Source organism: Lepus europaeus, chromosome 13 (genome assembly GCF_033115175.1).
Source record: "Lepus europaeus isolate LE1 chromosome 13, mLepTim1.pri, whole genome shotgun sequence".
Taxonomy (NCBI): domain Eukaryota; kingdom Metazoa; phylum Chordata; class Mammalia; order Lagomorpha; family Leporidae; genus Lepus; species Lepus europaeus.
In genome coordinates this window covers 69,651,311-69,670,951 of record NC_084839.1, presented here as the reverse complement: position 1 = coordinate 69,670,951, position 19,641 = coordinate 69,651,311, and the positions used below count along the sequence as shown (strand labels likewise).

The following is a 19,641-nucleotide window of genomic DNA, read 5'->3' as shown; positions in this document are numbered from 1 at the left end:
GCCGCAGCCCGGGAGTCAGGTGGCTGAATTACATTTCTGCTTCCTTCCCATCCCACATCCACAGCCAGGGCTCCCATGCCCTCATTGCCACTGAGCTTTACATACACGAGGGGAAAGCAGCTATCCTGAATTATTTTCATTTAAAAATAATTTACACCAAATCAAATTTTAATCCCCCAATTTCGGGCACTGGAAAGAGAATTTGGACCCCAGGACGTGGCATTTCCCAAAACCCATTAAAATTATATAAGGCCATGTGACAAGATCAGAAGTGCAGATAATTTAGCAGTGGAGATGGCACCGCCCAACTACACTGGTGTTTTACCAAATCTATGGATGGAAAGATCACTAAGTAGCCAAGATTCCATTTTAGTAAAGAAAAGGCCAGCAACAGGACCCAGTTTAATGAAGGTTAAGCATCAGAGAACTCCCAGGCACGGTGCTTAAGCCCTGGGGATGAAGACATGTCAACCAAGGCTGCATTGCGAGTGAAACAGCACGGAGCACGTGGGAGGGAAAGGCCAGGGCTTGCACAGGACTAGCCTTCTGGAGAATCTAGGGAACATCAGTGAGAATCGGCCCAGAAGGGGGGAGAAAGGGGTGTGAACAGGCTTGAGGACCATTTGCACACACACAGGACAGCCAAGAAGATGGGGATCAAACACAAGAACAGGGTAATCAAACTTCAGTAGAGGCCAACCACAGAAGGTCCTGTTGGGTCACCCACTAGAGCTGGATTCAGAAGTGTGACAGAGTACGCCCTGGCAGTATGTGAAGATAGGCTGAGGCGGGGCGAGACCAGTTCCGTGGCGGAATGTGAAGTCACTTAAGACAGTTCTCATAAGGCATAGCGAGGACTACTGTCATCAGAGCCCTGCTGGGGGGAAGAGTCCAAAACCAGATAAATCATTCTTCCTTCCCACCTCTCGTCCAGCATCACCTTGCACTTCAAAATTTCCTGTCCAGCTTCACCTGCTTTCAACTACTCCCGGAACCCTGTCTTCATGGTGCCACAGGTGAAGATAGAGATGGAGTCAGACTATGACTTCACAGACGTGGACAAATATGGCAGAGAGGCTGACGGTGAGACCACGCTCTAGGATGACACAGCAGCTCCCAGACTGGGAAGAGTGAGGGCCTGGGTGAACCCCCAACTTCTCTGTGCCTGTCTCCCATGTACCAGAGGGACTCGTACCTGCTAGAAAGCTGGAGGTCTGTCTGTGCGTTCTCCTTAGGTGCAACGTCCCCCTCTCCCCCATTGTAGTTATTAAAATACCTAGATACTATATCTTATTTTAAAATGAAGTCCAGTGTAGAAGCTACATTCTTTTGAAATGAAAAAATGCTTGTCTCCCAACACTGTAGCTAAGACTAAAGGAGCAGTAGCCCATTTGTATTTGAAATATCAATTTTCTAAAAAAGGTTAGATTTAAATCTAGATGGTTTGAAAGAATTCTTAGAACACTCTTATGTATTTGAAAGGTCCTGTCTTTTCTGTCCGTCTCACCGGGTTTTCTAAGTGTGAACCACCTGTATTGTGGGCCTTGTTCCAGAAACATGATGGGTGATGGAGGCTTTCCCAGGTTGAAAAAACAGTCCCAAAGTCTCTTAGTGGGAGAACCAACACATCTAAGTGAATCAGCGTTTTTAAAATAGAACAGTTCTTAAGAAATCTCAAAGCACTTGTTGGACCAACAATATGATTCTTTAAATCCGCATGACTGGTTTTGCAAACCTGAAGTCAAGTTTCTTTTGGCATTTGGATGGGTCCTTGCTACAAATTTTCAAGGGCTGATTCTCAAAGTTAAACTTCCATTCACATGAACATCCCACATTAGGTAAAGCTAATGTCTTATTTTAGAAGATTATAACTTTGCAACAATAACCAAACCAGTACTTTAAAAGAATAATTAAATGCAATTCAGGTACACCAAAGCCAGTCATTATAGAAACAAACTCTTTTCCCACGAAACTTAACATCAGTCATTTTAGCTTCAATCTATATTTTAATGAGCAGCAGGCATCTCCAAAACAACTATGGATTTGAGTTTTGAGTAAATCATTTTGATCACCGCATTTATTCAAGACGACAAATGCAGGTGCTTTTTGTTTTCAAAGACAGATGACCCTGGATCATGAATTCCTTGAGTAGCAGAACAGGTAAATAGTCATCTGTGTAATCCTCAGAGCCTAGTAGAGTGCTCAGTTCATAAAGTCCTTGAGTGGTCTTGACTTCAATTCCTCTCGGAGCGCCCTCCCGAGGGATACTGCCAAGAGCCATGGCTCTAAACCTCCGCCCCTCCGCGATAGCAGCAGGTTTACTTAGCTGTTCGTGAACCCAGGAACTTCACCTGAGCTTATGTCTAAATTCTCTGCCTTCCTCTGCACCAATCCTGGGAGAGCTAACGATCTACCTGGAACATCTGTTGTAGAGCCTGACTGACTGGGAATAGCATTTTGTCCAAACTGTAGAAGTGTTACGGATTCAGGAGTAAATGTGCGTGATTAATCAAACTGTAAAACTACCATGTTAATTTGTTGATGTAAATTGATCACTGTAATTTTTACCTTAAACGGCATTTATATTTTGTATATACACAAACATTTTAATTTCCATAGTTTTTAAGAGGTAGACATACTGGAAGTAGGTAATTTTTTTCCACCTGTGATATAACTCATTCAATAAAACTTCGTCCTGTCTGCCACTCGCACCCCATGCTTAGTAATTGAGGTGAGTGAGCAAGCCTGGCTCATAGATGTGAGCTGTAGCTCACCTACAAAAATATCCCAGCACACTGTCCTTCATCTCCCAGAAAGGATAAACCAGCTAGAGCAAGGAAGGAGGCAGTGGGTCAGTTCTGGATGGTTCTTGTTCTTTCTGCCTCAAGCTGCCTAGAGCTGGAGCCACCTCAGCCCACACAGAAGCCCAGATACACAGCTCTGGTTAAGAACCTGGGGAGGACCCATCCCAGTCTCAAAATATGCACAGCAGACACCTAATGTCAGACTAACGCTGACACACCAGGACATGAGGGTGTGAACTTGGCAAGCACATCAGGAATCCTTGGTAGCAACGTGTAGCTTGAACTCATGGTTTAGCAAGCCCTCAGAACAAGCGTAATCCCTTAGATGAATCTTCCTGACCAAATTCCTAGCTCCTGCTGGAATGTAAGACTGAAAGGACTATGCTGGTTTCTTCATAGGTCTTTAAAGCAATTTGGGGGGCCGTACTGTGGCGCAATGGGTTAATCCTCCGCCTGTGGCACTGGCATCCCACATGGGCGCCGGTTCTAGTCCAGGCTGCTCTTTTTTTTTTTTTTTTTTTTTTGACAGAGTTATAGACAGAAAGGTCTACCTTCCATTGGTTTACTCCCCAAATGGCCGCTACAGCCGGTGCTGCACTGATCCGAAGCCAGGAGCCAGGTGCTTCCTCCTGGTCTCCCATGTGAGTGCAGGGGCCCAAACACTTGGGCCATCCTCCACTGCACTCCCAGGCCACAGAAGAGATCTGGACTGGAAGAGGAGCAACTGTACCAGAACCCGGCGCCCATGTGGGATGCCAGTGCCACAGGTGGAGGATTAACCAAGTGAGCCATGGCGCTGGCCGGCTGCTCGTCTTTCAGTCCAGCTCTCTGCTACAGCCTGGGAAAGCAGTATATGGTGGCCCAAGTCCTTGGGCCCCTGTACCTATGTGGGAGACCTGGAGGAAGCTCCCAGCTCCTGGCTTTGGATCGGACCAACTCTGGCCATTGCAGCCAACTGGGGAGTGAACCAGCAGATGGAAGACCTTTCTCTCTGTCTCTCCCTCTCACTGTCTGTTAACTCTACCTGTCAAAATCTTAAAAAAAAAAAATTCATGCCAAGATAAAAAATAAAATAAACCAATCTGTTGTAGGAATGGGTATTACCAAATATCTAGATTCATTATATCCAGTGGGAAAAATTGTATCTGGTTAGGTACAGCAGGAGGAAGACGCAGGATTTCAGAAACATTCCACACCACAGATGTGTTTTATTGAAAACACACAAAAAAACACCCTCTAATCAGAAAGTCTGATTAAATTCAGTATTAACTCGAGCTCTTAAAAATCTTTTGGGAAAGCCAACAGGGTACATGCGAAGAAGCAGGCCGCTGCTGGCGTGTCTTTGGTGGACAAGGAAGTTGCATACTTGTACAAGCTGCCCTCATGATTATCAAGCCCAAGTTTTGTTTTCCAAAAGTCAGTTTCAAGAATTACCAAAGGACACAGCCAATCCAGATATGAGAAGAAACGTGAATAATTTATAAAACAAGCCTTTCAACCTAGAAAACAAAAACGGGGAGGAGGGGCGCAGAAGGATAACATACGCAGGAGGAGGGCTGACAGCAAACAGAGCAACACTACCCGCTTCCCCAGGGTCTGACCAGGCCACAGAGACAGCTCAGGAGCACCAACGTGTAGTCTTCTTCCCCATCCAATTTGGTTCTCTTTACACAAATCTAGTGATCAGTCAACGTGTACAGAAATGTGGGTGTTTTAGACTTAATTGCCATGACTTCCTAAATTTCGCCTTTGCCCTAATTCTCCGTAGCAGCACTTTTCCTTTGGTTTGACCAGCTGAACTCAAAAGGTTTGGAACCTAAAATGAGATCAGCTCTTACTGGAATAGCACTTAGGAAATGCAATCCAAGAAAAGGCAAATTTTCAACTGTAGTGGCTTGACAGAGTCGGGCATCCATTATCAGTGTGACAGGGTCTCCCAAGCTAATCACGAGGTCACTGGCTTCTCTGGGCTGGAGCACACGACCCAGCGGGACACTGGAACGCTCCCCGGTGAGGTTTTGTAGAGCCATATGCGCAAACATCCACCCACTTGAGCCTTGAATAAATACACAGCATCATTTTAAACCATCTCAGGAGAATAAATAAAAGTATTGCATTTTCTGCTGGCCCGCTTGCTCCCTGGGTTGGCTTGGAGTGCTTCGCCAGCGCGCAGATTCAACAGTTAATTGGTGGCCACTCCCCGCTCTTTAGACTTCAGCACTTCCTGCTCTGCAGACCTCAGTACTTTCTTTGCAGCAATAATGGTGTTCTTCATCAGCATGGCCACAGTCATGGGACCAACACCCCCAGGGACTGGGGTGATGTAACCGGCTTTCTTCTTGACGCCTGCGCAGAAACAAAGACAGGCAGTCTGCTTACGGCAAAGGGCATGAGTGTGCTTTGACATAAGATGAAAGACGTGTGCGGAGAAAGAGCAACAGTGTGCACAAGCACCTTCAGAAACTTCAAATTCATTTTAAAAAATCACATTCACATTACTCAAGGGTAAGAATTTGTTACTTCTAAATTTTTATTTATTTTGACAGACACACAAACAGCCAGGAAGACAGAGATTTCCCTGTACTGGTCCACTCCCCAAATTCTTACAACAGCTGGAGCTAGGCCAGGCCAAATCTGGGAGGAACTCAACCCAGGTCTCCCTCATGGGTGACAAGGACTCAGCAACGGCTGCTTCCACAGTGTGCACTAACAGGAAGCCGGGCTTGACCTCAGGGACCACAGTACGGGATGCGGGCAGTCCAGGTGGCATCTGAACTGCTAGGCCGAATGCCCACCACCCCCAGGAGTAACGGTTTTTGAACGCACGAAGAAATAACATGCACATAATATGTGACTGCTGAATGAATATTTGTAAATCTAAATAACCTGTAAATTGTTAGTCATATTTCCCTCCATCTGAAATAGATTTTAAAAGAATCATCTTGGTAGGTTAACTGCGTGGGAGGTATAACTATAATAATGAACATTACACCTGCCTACATTTGCTTAATCTTAAAAAATAATCTGCCCGAAGCAGCAAGCAAAGTGATTTTCTGGACACTGAGTGTGAAGTCACATTTTTTTAAAGCCAGATCTGAACGGGAAAACATTTAGATACCTAGACTTGAGTCTCCCTGCTCTAACAGAAACAAAAAGCTAGAAATAGGACTGTCAGCATAAAATTCATACAAACGTCTGACGAACAGAAAGGAGGAATCTAACATGTTCTAAATGACGGAAATATGGCTTTTTCTTGGACCATTTTAACATTCCAGGTTTGTGATCTCTCCTCTAAATGAAAATGAGAGATCTGTAACACTTTCTAGGAGACTTGGTGGTTTAAAACAGAAGATCACTTCATGAAGCATTCGGAATTGTCAGAACTAACAAATCCATTTCAATTAGGGCATAAGCCTAGGAAAAAAGCTCCCAAAAAGTTTATCCCTGCTCTCAATAATTTTATGATATACCTAAATGATCCTAGAATGGCTAAAATTTTAAAAGGATTTCTCTCAATTCTTATGAAAAACTTTAAACATTTTCAGTGGTATTACCGGGATAACCTAAGTTTAAAAGTTAAATACAAAAAAATGTCCTAAGTGTCCATTAAAAACAGCATGTATTAGTTTTATATTTTTAAAAATGAAGCCATTTACCTTCAAAATCCACATCTCCAACTAACTTGGGTTTTGCGGTTACGGGGTCTTGAACTCTGTTTATTCCCACGTCAATCACTGCTGCTCCCTCCTTAATCATATCTGCGGTGATGAGGTTCGGGATGCCTGGAGATAGAGAGGGTGGGAGACTGGGCTGGGAAGGAGATCCCACCTGCCATGTGCTTCCTTACATCAATTTCAACAGACCTGGACGAACTAGCGTAATTTTATTAAAAACCTATGGAAACTGTTCACCAAGAAACCACTGAAACTTCACACGGTGCATAAAATATTGTGAGGTCAGTTATTAACACCCAGTCCACAGTGGAATGCCAGAAACCAGTATTCCAGCCTCTATTCTAGGCGCATCTTTTTTTAAAGATTTATTTATTTGAAAGTCAGAGTTAACAGAGAGACATCAATCTTCCATCCTCTGGTTCACTCCCCAAAAGGCTGCAATGGCCAGGGCTCGGTCAGGCCAAAGCCAGGAGCTTCTTCCGTGTCTCCCACACGGGTGGCAGGGGCCCATCCTAGGCTGCTTTCCCAGGCACATTAGCATGGAGCTGAATGGGAAGTGGAGCAGCCGGGAGCGGCTTTGTAAATAGCAGGGGAGTGAGGATGGAATGGCAGCGGGCAGCTCTGAGACAAGAGGTGGGACCTCAGTCGTCCGAGGCGAAGCCCTTCCTCCCCTCACCCGGCGTTCCTACCTGCAGCAGCTACTACAATATCTGCAAGAATGGTGTGCTTCTTCAGCTGCTCTTTGGGAGTGTACCGGTGAGATATTGTAACAGTGGCATCGCCTAGGAAGGAAAAAATAGTCGTCTTGACTGCTGAATCAAGATGGTCAAATCCCTGCCGAAATTCCGCATCTCTCAAAACTGAGATAAAGCTTGCGCTGCAGTTTCTGGACAGCGGAATGTCCTTTACATCTTAAAGTTAATACCCGGTTTCTTATAGCTCTCACCCACTGGTCCTAGCTAGCTCTGGCCTCTGGAAACATACGTAACTTTTAACAGTCTTCCTGTTAAGCAGACTTTCAAGAATTTTACCTTTCTAATATCTTTAGAATCACTCAAGTTTTTTTTTTTTTTTTTTTTTTTTAAGTATAGTAAAAGATTTCTGGAAAATAGTTTTATTTCCAACATAATCATGTAAGGTCATAATTACAGTAGTCACATGTAATAACTGACTTACGAGGCTTTCTTTCAGCTAAAATTAGAAAAATATGACCTACATATTACAATCATCAATTACTCCTCTGCAATGGCCCAAGATGTTTTTGCTACTAAATACTAACTTCAAATTGAGAACTGTTTCTTAGCTCCAACTACCAAAGTCATTAACTGAAAAAGTCTAATCATGTACAACCACACTTATATTCGAAATTTATTTCTCAGGCTAGTTCCACAACCAATGAAGAATAAAGAAACGCTTCTCCCCAGAGGTTACTGTCTAGGTATCTGTTAAGAAATCACAGCAAACACAAAGCACAGCCAGGTTAAAACATCCAGACCTGCCCGGGAAGGCCACAGAGGCTCTCCCAGGAGGGACGCGAAGACTGCGCTGCGGGGCCAGGCTCCTTACCGCCGGGCCGTTCGTGCGCCCCGTCCGTGTGCAGCAGCATTGCAATGGGCATGCCCACATTTTTCGACCTTCCAGCCACAACCACATTCTTCCCCAGGGTAGGGATGCCTACGAAAATATTCAAATATGTCCATTAGCAACAGTGCCAGCCTGTCTTAGGATGCGCACTAAAGGAAGAGGAAGGTGGCCCAGGATATAAATTCAGGGTTGTTTTTTTTTAAGTATATGGGCATTGGGCTAGGGACCAGCCGTCCTGTAGCGAGGACACAAGGACAGGGAACTTAACTTTCCTTTATTTAATTTGTTCAACAGCCAGACCTGGCACAGGCTGAAGCCAGGAGCTGGGAACACAATCTGGGCCTCTCGCATGGGTGGCAGGGACCCAAGCACCTAAGCCAGCACCTGCTGCCTCCCGAGATGTGCATGCGCAGGAAGCTGGCCTGCAGAGCAGAGCCGGGGCTTGAGCCCAGACACCCCAAGTGGCATGCGACATCCCAGCAACGGTGCCAAACCCCCGGCCCCAGGTGCCAGTGGAGGAGCTACTGCGCTTCCTGCCTGCCCGGTCACCTGGGCTAGCACTTCTACGCATGGCGAGGGCACAGAGAGCAGGAGTAAGCACCGTGTCAGCTACGAAACGTTCTGCGACTCGAGTCTCCTTCACTGAGGCTCTGGACTGAAGGGCGAAACCTGTCCAGGGAGCTGCTAGGAGAGGTCCGCTGCCGGGAGTGGGATCGGAGGAGGGGCGGGTTTCCACTCCCGGACCACAGGCATTCTTACCGCCTGCAAGAGCATCTGTTCTAACTCTAACCCAGACATACAGTTCTGGGCCGTACCTACCCGTTCGCTTAATTATTTCCCACACCCCCCAGGGGGTGGCGGGTAACATGGAATCCTGGTCCAGACACATGCGCCCTACGTTGATCACATGGAAGCCGTCCACGTCCTTGTCGGGGGACACGGCGTTACAGACCTTCCTCTCGTCGATGTGCTCTGAAACACAAGGCAGGGGCCCGCCGTCAGTATGCCGACTCGGCACTGCGACCCCAGCCTGCCTGGGTTCCCGCGCAAATCCACGCCCCTGCCTCCGGGCACCACCCTGATTTGTCTCTTCACTGTGCAGAAGGAACCCACACCCTGCAAGACCCAGCGAGATCCTCTCTCACAGCTGGCTCCCCCCACTGCCCTTTTGTCTCAAGATCTCAGTGGAGAATGAGTCCATCCCATTTATTTATTTATTTGAAAGGCCAAGCCACAGAGGCAGAAGCAGAGAGGTCTCCCATCCGCTGGTTCACTCCCCAGATGGCCACAGAGGCAGGGAGCTGAGCTGATCTGGAGCCAAGAGCCAGGAACCAGAAGCCTTCTGTGGGTCGCCCACACAGGCACAGAGGCCCAAGGACTTGGGCCATCTTCTACGGCTTTCCCAGGCCATAGAAGGGAGCTGAATCAGAAGTGGAGCAGCCGGGACTTGAACCTGCGCCCACGTGGGATGCTGGCACCGCAGGCACTGGCCCCCATCTCATTTCTTAAAAAATATTCACTCGCCCGAGTTGGCCTTGCCTTGGATGAACCCCACATGAGGGGCTGCATGTAACGAAGCCTCTCCACTGCTCAGAAATCATTAGGACCCCAAACCCACAACCCACCTGGAAGAGGCAGCTGAACCAGGAGGCCGTCTACATTATCATCGTTATTGAGCTTGTTGATTAAGTTCAACAGTTCTTCCTCTGAGATGGAAGCTGGCTTCACAATCGTCTCGCTGTTGATTCCTACGACAATGTCGAGGTTTTAAACACTAGGGCATCCCATGAGCACTGCTATGGTGCTGGTCATGCTTTTGCTCAGACAGGCTTCTTATCATCCCCGCCCTGGTTGCTAAAAAGCCGAACCGGCCCACAAATAGCTTAAAAGGAACTGCACAAATGTATCCCCTAGAAAATACCGGCTGCACACGGTTCCACGCAATCCTCAGTCATTGACCACATCTTACAGGTGACAGGGCCCCCAGCCAGTGCTGACACGGCCAGGCTTTCTGGTTCCACCATGCCACCTCCCAGTGTCTTTTAAAAAAGGCACGGCTTCCTATTGGTCTAGAGGTCTTTACGGTGTTCAGTGATGCCTCAATCCACAGCTCTGCCCAGCTCCGCGGAGAGGGGAGGCACCGGGGGCTCAGCCCACCGGCCCAGGGAGGAGCGGGCAGAGGCACACCCGACCTACCCACCTCCGGTCTGCAGTCCCAGCAATCGGGCACCACAAACCGCCCACCTGCACGCCTGGCTTTGGAAGCAGCGAAGAGAGAGACAGCTATTTCCCAGACGTCTCAGTCATTTCCTTCACATCTGTCTGTGGTGTCAGCCGTCTCGGAGGCCTCCCAGCAGCCTGTTGTGCAAGCTTCACCACCCCGCCCCCAGCCCGTCACACTGCAGACGTCCCCACGTCGCAGTCGCTCAGTACTGCTCAAGGCAGGCAGGTGGCAATCGGTGCAAGGCCCCCTGTTCAGTGTTAAGACCCAGAACTGAGCTTATACCCGGGAGACCTCCCGGATACCAAGCACATTCCTCCCAGCGCAGGCCAGCAGCCCCGGCAGAGCCAGCGCGCTTCCTCCCGGCAAACGGTGCATCAACTCCAACCCCACGGGCCGCCTCCACTCAGGTTTTCAAATTAGGAAAAGGAACCGCACATGGCAATGGCATTGGGCTCAGGCAAACCTGGATGGACAGCAGTCAGGGTCTAACAGTGACACCTACCCACGTCAGCAGCTGCCCTGGTTTTGTTGAGGACGTAGGAGTGGCTGGCAGGATTCTCGCCCACCAGGACCACACTCAGGTGTGGCCGCTTGTTGCCCGAGGCCACCCATTCTTCCACCTCCTGCCGCACTTCCTGCTTGATCTGCTGGGCCAGCTTCCTCCCAGAAATGACCACAGCTTCATTTCTGCAGAAGGCAATGACGGAGTCACAAAACCAAATAACCGGAAGTTTTGTAAAAGGCCAAGCAAAGACTACAAGAAGCTGTTATTGAATAGCCAACACTTAACACTTGGATTAAAATTCCTGGTGCCCAATCTGAGTACAGCTGAAATCGGAAGGGCAGATTCCAAGGGGCCAGTCTGTGTCCAGCCTCATGTTGAGTGGGACAGAGTTGATGGAAATAGACAGTATCTGGAATCCAAAGCGCAGGAGTTTAAGTTCCTGCCGGCTCGTGCGTGGCCAAGCTGGCTCTCGCGGCAGCGTCTACGCGCCACCTTCTACACCACTGTCTCCCAGTCACCAGGCCGATACGATGTTTGAGTTTCTCTTATATTCATTTGCACTTTAATTTTGCTCATGCCATCAGCATTCAGTTGTGTTTCCAGTCATTTCTCAGCTAGCTGACTGCCTCTTAGTTTTTAGGGTGCTTTGACTTTTTTATTTTATATTTCTAATGGAGTTTTTATTTTATTTTTAAATATTTATTTATTTATTTGAATGGCAGAGTTAAAAAGGCAGAGGCAGAAAGAAAGGTTTCCAACCGCTGTTCAGTCCCCAAATGGCTGCAACAGCCAGAGCTGGACTGACCGGAAGCCAGGAGCCAGCAGCTTCCTGTGGGTCTCCCACATGACAGCAGGGGCCCGAGGACTTGGGCCATCTGCTACTGCTTTCCCAGGCCATAACAGAGAGCTGGATCAGAAGTGGAGCAGCTGGGTCTCGAACCGGTGCCCATATGGGATGCCAGCGCCGCAGGTGGCGGCTTCACCCACTACACCACAGTGCCGGCCCCTAGAGTTTTTAATTCTATTATTATTTTTTTCATTTTACTTCAAAAGCAGACTGACAGAAACAGAGAGAGTCTTCCATGCACAGGTCTATTCCCTAAAAGCCTGCAACAGCCAGGGTTGGGCCAGGCAGAAGCCAGAGGCCTGGAAATCAATGTAGATCTCTTGTGTGGGTGGCAAGAACGCCAGTACAGGAGCCATCACTTGCTGCCTTCCAAGGCACACATTAGCAGGAGGCTGGGTAGGCATGGAGGAGCAGGGACTCAAACCGGGCATTCCTGGATGCGGGAGTCCAAAGCAACTACTTAACCACTGGGCCAAACAAACACCTGCCCCTACGAGACCCGCTGTCCCTCGATATCTCCAGGAACAGACACCAGGGTTCCAGACTCTCCCCACCCCACCATGGTTATTAAAATCCCCGGATGCTCAGGTCCCTTCTATAAAATGTGCATATAACTTAGACACATCCTCCTCATTTCTAAATTACTTACAACACCTAATACAATGTCAATGCTATACAAATGCTTGTTGCTTTGTGTTGTTTCGGGAATAATGACAAGAAATGGTAGTGAGAAATTGAGGAGCCAGCATTGTGGCATAGTGCGTCAAGCCACCACCTCTGACGCTGGCATCCCATATGGGCGCCAGTTTGTGTTCCGGCTGCTCCACTTCCCATCCAGCTCCCTGCTAATGCTCCTGGGAAAACAGAGGATGGTCCAAGTCCTTGGGCCCCTGAACCCATGTGGGAGACCTGGAGGAGGCTCGAGGCTCCTGGCTTTGGCCTGGCCCAGCCCTGGGTATAATGGCCATTTGGGAAGTAAACCAGCGGATGAAGACTTCTCTCTCTCTCCCTCCCTCTCTCTAACTTGACTCAAATAAATAAAAAATCCTAAAAAAAAAAAAAAAAACTGAAAACATATTAGTATTTACAAATCCATTTCAGAGTTAAAAAGCCTTTGCCTGTATAAGTAACCCTGGCAACATTGCCGATCTATTAGTACCCAGAATACTCTGCCCAGGTCAGAAACATGTTTCGCCCCGGAGCACCATGGAGTGCAGGATTACTCGGAGAGGGCTCGGGCAGCCAATCTCCCTGAATGGAATGGAACTCAAGAGGGTCAGGCACGTCCGTTCAATAAAACCAGCTCCTCCTGGCTGCGGTCAGGGCTTCCCCTCTGCAGACCCGACCATCCGGGGGTCAAGAATTTTTGGAAAAAAATGTTACCTTGTTGCTGCCATGTCCTTTATGTACATAACTGTACTCAACACATACAGCCCTTCTCTCTTAGGATTAGTCCCTATAATACAGCAAGAGGACTACTTACACTGTATTAGGGTTTATAAGTAACCTAGGGATGATTTAAAGTGTACGAAAGGATGTGCGTACATATACGCAAATATTACTGTCATTGTTTACAAGGGACTTGGGCATCTGAGGGTTTTTGATTTCAATCCCCCATGGATATTAAGGGACAACTGCATACATTCACAAGATGCACACACACATACACACATAGATGCACATACACATATCCTTAACACACAAGAGATACATTTATACATACTCACAAGAAGACAGACTGTGTGTATATGTAAAATATTCAGTGAGCAGGACTCAGCTGGCCCCTCTTGCAAAGTTGCTTTGGAAGCAGTAAACTTAAGGAAAATGGTAGCAGCACATTTGGACTAAAAGTGATACACTAAAGTTAAGGACACAGGGTTCTGGAAGAAGCCAATGTTCCAAGCCCCAATCTTTGCTACCAAAGGCAAGTTCTGGATGTTATGCCAATTTACTTTAAAAAAAAAAAAAAAAAGTATCCAAGAGTAACACAAGCCAAAAACAAAGCCACAATGCAATGACCAGATTTCATAGTGTAACTGTGGCCCAGCCCTCCTCTGCTCCCCAGAACTCTCCAAAACCACACAGCCCACAACTGAGTCACTAATTTCCCATCACCTCTTCTGCCCCCAAATAAACTGGGAGAGAGACCAGTAAAACTGTAATTCTACTAGCTAGCATTTATTTAGGAATTAAATGCTTTCATAGATGCACTTGGAAAATTTTGAATTAAAATAATGAATCAACAGACTAGGAAGAAGAGGACTACTTAAATAAAACTCAAGATGAAAATCTAAGTCAGTAGCATCTTCATTTTCCTAATTCAGTAGCTTTCAGTACTGTCGTTTTCCATGGAGAAAGTTAGTATTTCACAACTCAAGTTATCTTGGCAAGAGTTCTGATATGTTGAATAAAGACACAAAGGGGAATAGCACTAACATCTAGTAAACACCAGGTATCTTGCTAAGAATTTTAGCCGCATTATTCTCAAGGCTACCTGTAAGCTACGATAATAACTGTTGTACAGAAGACAGAACTGAGGATAGGGGCCGGCACTGTGGCGCAGCAGGCCATGCCAGCCTCCCATATGGGCACTGGTTTGAATCCAGCTCTCTGCTGTGGCCTGGGAAAGCAGTGAAGATGGCCCAAGTGCTTGGGACCCTGCATGGGCATGGGAGACCTGAAAGAAGCTCCTGGCTTCAGACCAGCCCAGCCCTGGCTATTGTGGCCTATCAGGGAATGAAACAGCAGATGGAAGATCTCTCCCTTGCTCTCTCTGTAACTCTGCCTTTCAAATAATAAATCTTAAAAACAAAACAAAACAAAAACGAAGAGTGTGAGGGGTGAGGGGTGAGCGTCCGACACAGCAATCTGTGACGCCTGCATCCCAGCGCTAAGTGTCTGGTTCAAGTTCTAGCTGCTCTGCTTCCGATCCAGCCCACTTCCTGCTAATGCAGAAGTACCTGGGCCCCTGCCGCCGGCCCAAATTTCATTCCCAGCTCCTGGCTTCCACCATCTGATCCAGCCCTATCACTGCCCTGTGGGGAGTGAACCGGCAGACGGAAAATCTCTGTGTTCCTCTCGGCCTCTCTGCCTTTCAAATAAGATGGAAAGGAAAGAGAAAAAAAATAGAAGGGAGTTTGAGGACCAGAAAGTTCAGGAAAACCTAAAGATTCCACCCCCCATCCCAACCCCGTCCAAAGAAATGCAAAGAAAGCTTTCAGTCATCTCCTCCTAGACTTTTTTTTTGTTGTTTATTATAGTACAAATAACATAAAATTTGCCATCCTAACCACTTTCAGCTGCACATATTCATAAAAGCATGCCACCAGCATCACTGACCCTCTGCAGAACCCTGCGTCTGGTAAACCTGAAACTCTTACGGCACAATAACGCCCCCATTCTTCTCCCCTCCCCCAGGCCCTGGCTACCTCAGCCTGGCACTGGCCAGCTCGGGGTGGGCTGCAGTCAACGCCCGGGTGGCCAGAGGGCGAGCAGCGCGAGCCACGCCCCCGGGGGAGGGAGCGCGGGTGCCGGCGAGCAAGCGGGCCCGGGGATTTCATCAGACTGCACCGACCGCGGCGGCCGCTAGGGTCCCGGCCAGGGGCGGCTCGCCCGAGGCTGCTCGGGGGAACCCGCGCCCGCGCTCGCCCAGCAGGCTCTCCTGCTTCCCCTGGGACGACGCTCGGCTGCACACCCCGGCTCGGCCGGCGGGTTCCGGTGGGCTCCCTTCGTTAAGTTCCCACGCCCCCCGGGGCGTCCCAGCGCCCCCCGGCCCCTGCCCGCCGGCGAACTGGCCCCGAGCCCGGGCGCCGCCCCGAGCCCGCGGGAGACCCTCGGAACCCCGGGCCCGCGGCCGCAGAGCGAGCGTCGCCCCCCGCCACACCCCCTCGGGCGCCGCACCGCCGGGCCGGGATGCTCAGCAAGGACATCCCTCGGCGCTCCGCGGAGCCCGGGCGGCCGCCGCCCCTCCCGCCTTTCCGCGCGGACCCAGCCCCGGACCCACTCACCGAACTGCCGCGAGGTGGAAGGGGCGATGGCGGAGGTGGCGGCTCTGCGCGGGCCGGAGCAGCCGGGCGGCCAGCACGCACCACAGAGAACCCGCAGCCATGGCCCGCACCGGTGCCTAGGCCGGGAGGAAGCGCGCGCGCGCGCGGGTCGCTCGGTTATACCGGCGCCGCGTGGCAAGCCCCGCCCTCTGCCAGCACCCGTTGGTTCCTTGCCCGGCTTCGCTGGCTGTCATTGGCCTCGATGGCGCAGAAAGAGCCAATCGGTTATCTTCATCGAACGTAAGCAACGCCCCGTAGGGCCTTGCTCGTGATTGGAGCAAGAAGAGCCAGGAGCAAGGCTCCGGGAGGCGCGGAAGACCCAGTAGCATGCGGTGATTGGCTGAGGAAGTCAAGCCCCTGCCTGATGCAGCTGACGTCACCGGAGCTGGGTCCGCAGGAGCAAGAGGTGGTTCATTCATTCTCTGAACAGACATCTGAGCGCCTCCTGCGAGCCAGGCAGTGTGCCAGGCACCGTGAGGAGAGGATAAGAACCAGGTAGGATACCGACAAATACATAAATATCCAGTGGATGGAGAATGGAGTTAGTTATTTGGCACACTGTATACAAACGTCAGATTAACACATTACACCTTATGAATATGTACAATGACGGGAATAAAATAAAATCATCACTTGGCCAAATCATAGTAGAAATTGATTCAGGATCATCAATGGGTGTCAAAATAATTGGGTGAAAGTTGGGTGGGAAACAAGCAAAAAAAAATATAATCCTTACTTAGAAAATGCTCTGAGATGATAAAGGGCCCTTGATTATTTGTTTATTTATTTATTTTTGACAGAGTGGACAGTGAGAGAGAGAGACAGAGAGAAAGGTCATCCTTTGCCGTTGGTTCACCCTCCAATGGCCGCCGCGGCCGGCGCAGGAGCCAGGTGCTTCTCCTGGTCTCCCATGGGGTGCAGGGCCCAAGCACTTGGGCCATCCTCCACTGCACTCCTGGGCCACAGCAGAGAGCTGGCCTGGAAGAGGGGCAACCGGGACAGAATCCAGCGCCCCAAACGGGACTAGAACCCGGTGTGCCAGCGCCACTAGGCGGAGGATTAGCCTATTGAGCCACAGCGCCGGCCCCTTTATTATTCTTTAAGATTTATTTATTTATTTGAAAGGCAGAGTTACAGAGAGGCAGAGGGAGAAAGGTCTTCCATCCGCTGGTTCACTCCCCAGATGGCCACAACGGCCTGAGCTGTGCCGATCTGAAGCCAGGAGCCAGGAGCTTCTTCCAGGTCTCCCACACCGAGTGCAGGGGTCCAAGGACTTGGGCTGCCTTCCACTGCTTTCCCAGGCCATAGCAGAGAGCTGGATCGGAAGTGGAGCAGCTTAACTGGTGGCCATATGGGATGCCAGAACTGCAGGCAGCAGCCTTACACAACTCGCCACAGCTCCGGCCCCAAAGGCACCCTTGATTCTTGGGGTAAGTCATTCACGACAGCATTTCTACCAGTCATGGGATGAGCTGCAGTTCATAGCTTTGTGGCTCCTCCAAATATAGAATGGCTCTTTCCAAATATAGAATGCTCTCACAGTTTAGCTGCCAACTCCTCTGCCCAGCTGCTCGCTCTCAGCCATTCGCATGTGTAAGTTATTGCACCCGTGAGGTCCCAATCCCTCCTGATGTCTGGGTTAGAGACGCTGACTTGTAAGCCAAGGTGAAGCCTGCCTCATCCAGCTTGGGCAGATGGCCAAGTCTCTCTGAGTCTGTTCGTGCCTCTCAAGCTGGGGATGTAATAGCTACCTCACAGCACTACTGGGTTAGAGGAGATGGTGCTGATCCCGTGTCTGCCAATGGATGGCGGCTCATATTAACACACGGCTCTCCTGCCAGACTGAGTCCAGGCGCCATTCTTCCACTTCCCGTGTTCCTTAAATCTCTTGTGCCAATGTTCCGCCATCTGTGAGATGGTGATGATAACAGAACTTACTTCATGGAGTTGTGACAAGAATTAAACAGGAACACGTACACACAAATGCTTATAAGAGGACAAAATTGTCTACTCCCTACCCACACGCTCCCCCACCGAGCAATTCTCCCCCAGACAATTCCAACAGGGCCACCTGGAGATAGCATCACATCCTACTGCTTAAGGTCTCAGTCTCACAAGGCTGCCCCCTCCTTTGGATGCCAATCACAAAGATGTCACCTATACCTCTAATCAATGGTCTATAAGTCAAGGCACACACTGTCTCTTTGGGTTCACTTACATTGGCTGTGATGGCTGGTGAAAACCAGGAAAACACTTGTAATCAGTTTATTATAAAGGATATGAAAAAGGATAGAGAGGGAAGGTCATGACACAGAAAGCAGGCCAAGGACAGGGACTCGAGAAACCAATCCCGCTAGCACCTTGACCTGGTACTTCAGCCTCTAGCACAGTGAGGAAATGAATCTCTGTTGTTTAATCCACACGGCCTGTGGTGTCTCGTCAGGGCAGCCCTAGGAAGCTCATGCCTACAAGTGTGTATTGTTATTTGTTTCTGAACCGTTTGAATGTAAGTCACAGACACAATGTCCCTTTCTCTCTAACAGCAAGTACTGTACATTCGCTTACATGACCGCATTGTGACTGAAGACAGGGTGTTTGGCAGAGTGTGTTGGCCAGGGTGCAGCACAAGGAACCCCTGCCAAGGCCACGGAACACTTGAGGAAAGAGTGCTTCCTGAAGGTTCCGCTCTAACAAGCCTTCCTTTCCTCCCCTGCATCCCTCCCTGCTTGCCTCCCTCGCCCTCCAACCAACCTAACTTTTCTATTACCAGTCGCCGAAGCGAGTCCCGTGGGTTCTTTTCCTTAGCTTAGGATAGAAATAAAAAGCCCAGAAACAATTTGCAAAGAGGCAGAAACTTTGATTGGCAAGCGACAGAGAAAGCGTTTGGTCCGAGAGGAGAGCAGGCGGAGTGCCCGAGCAGACACTGGCTTTGAGGAAGGGCCGGGTTTTAAGGCTGTTCATTGAGTTATCCTACTGGGGGTGCCCATTGGATAGGGGGCTTCACATACCTATGTTGATTGGCTTGGGGCTTATGGAGATAGCGGGGGTCTCCTGGAGACTGTCTCCATAGGGGCTCAGCCCCTTCCCTTGCCAGCTGTGGGTGAAAGCTGGCACCCAACCTGAAGGTGTGAGTTAAAACTGCAAGGTCACACATGAGGCACAAGATGCTGTTAGTGGGGGAGACGCCAGTTGGTCTGGAGACAGGCTTTCCCGCCACAGCTGGCAGCCTGTTTGTGAAGGACATTCTGCCTCTGTCTGAAGGGGCCCACAGACCCCGAGCCCCACTGGACAGCCTCATCTTCCTTCCTTTTCTTCTTTTTCCTCCTCTTTTGGTATGCTTTCTAAAAAGAACTCTTATTAGGGTCCAGCGCAGAAGTGCACTAGGTTAATGCTCCACCTGCGGCACTGGCATCCCATATAGGCACCGATTCTAGTCCCGGCTGCTCCATTTCTAATCCAGCTCTCTGCTATGGCCCAGGAAAGCAGTAGAAGATGGCCCAGATCCTTGGGCTCCTGCACCCACATGGGAGACCTGGAAGATGCTCCTGGTTCCTGGCTTCAGATCGGCCCAGCTCTGATGGTTGCGGCCAATTGGGGAGTGAACCAATGGAAGGAAGATCTTTCTCTGTCTCTACCTTTTTTTTTTAATTATTATTATTTTTTTTTATTTTTGACAGGCAGAGTGGACAGTGAGAGAGAGAGAGACAGAGAGAAAGGTCTTCCTTTTGCCGTTGGTTCACCCTCTAATGGCCGCCACGGTAGTGCACTGCGGCCGGCGCACCGCGCTATTCCGATGGCAGGAGCCAGGTGCTTATCCTGGTCTCCCATGGGGTGCAGAGCCCAAACACTTGGGCCATCCTCCACTGCACTCCCTGGCCACAGCAGAGAGCTGGCCTGGAAGAGGGGCAACCGGGACAGGATCGGTGCCCTGACCGGGACTAGAACCCGGTGTGCCGG

At 49.5% G+C, this 19,641-nt stretch overlaps 2 protein-coding genes across 2 annotated transcripts in view; one reads left to right on the top strand and one right to left on the bottom strand.

Moving 5' to 3' along the window:
- The window catches only part of SLC4A5 (solute carrier family 4 member 5), a 115,847-nt gene extending 114,209 nt beyond the window's left edge, over positions 1-1,638 (top strand). The window contains exon 27 of the mRNA XM_062209682.1: positions 935-1,638. The gene's annotated coding sequence lies outside the window, so the exon portion shown is untranslated. The remainder of the gene's footprint in view (positions 1-934) is intronic.
- A 2,326-nt stretch (positions 1,639-3,964) lies between these two features.
- On the bottom strand, positions 3,965-15,760 carry MTHFD2 (methylenetetrahydrofolate dehydrogenase (NADP+ dependent) 2, methenyltetrahydrofolate cyclohydrolase). Its single transcript, XM_062209681.1, has 8 exons — positions 15,646-15,760; positions 10,789-10,973; positions 9,688-9,810; positions 8,882-9,034; positions 8,045-8,152; positions 7,168-7,260; positions 6,461-6,586; positions 3,965-5,150 (listed from the first exon to the last, which is right to left on the bottom strand). Exons 1-8 carry the CDS (start codon positions 15,744-15,746, stop codon positions 4,987-4,989), a joined length of 1,053 nt encoding a protein of 350 aa, XP_062065665.1. The 5' UTR covers positions 15,747-15,760; the 3' UTR covers positions 3,965-4,986.
- Positions 15,761-19,641: the final 3,881 nt, after the last annotated feature.

What these genes read in the sequence shown, in the direction of transcription:
- MTHFD2 (XM_062209681.1), bottom strand. Translation starts at nt 15,746, where the DNA reads ATGGCTGCGGGTTCTCTGTGGTGCGTGCTGGCCGCCCGGCTGCTCCGG. An exon ending in GGTTCAGCTGCCTCTTCCAG is followed by an intron (nt 9,035 to 9,687) that starts GTGGGTTGTGGG and finishes CTTGTGTTTCAG; the next exon opens with AGCACATCGACGAGAGGAAG. An exon ending in GGAAATAATTAAGCGAACGG is followed by an intron (nt 8,153 to 8,881) that starts GTAGGTACGGCC and finishes ATATTTTCGTAG; the next exon opens with GCATCCCTACCCTGGGGAAG.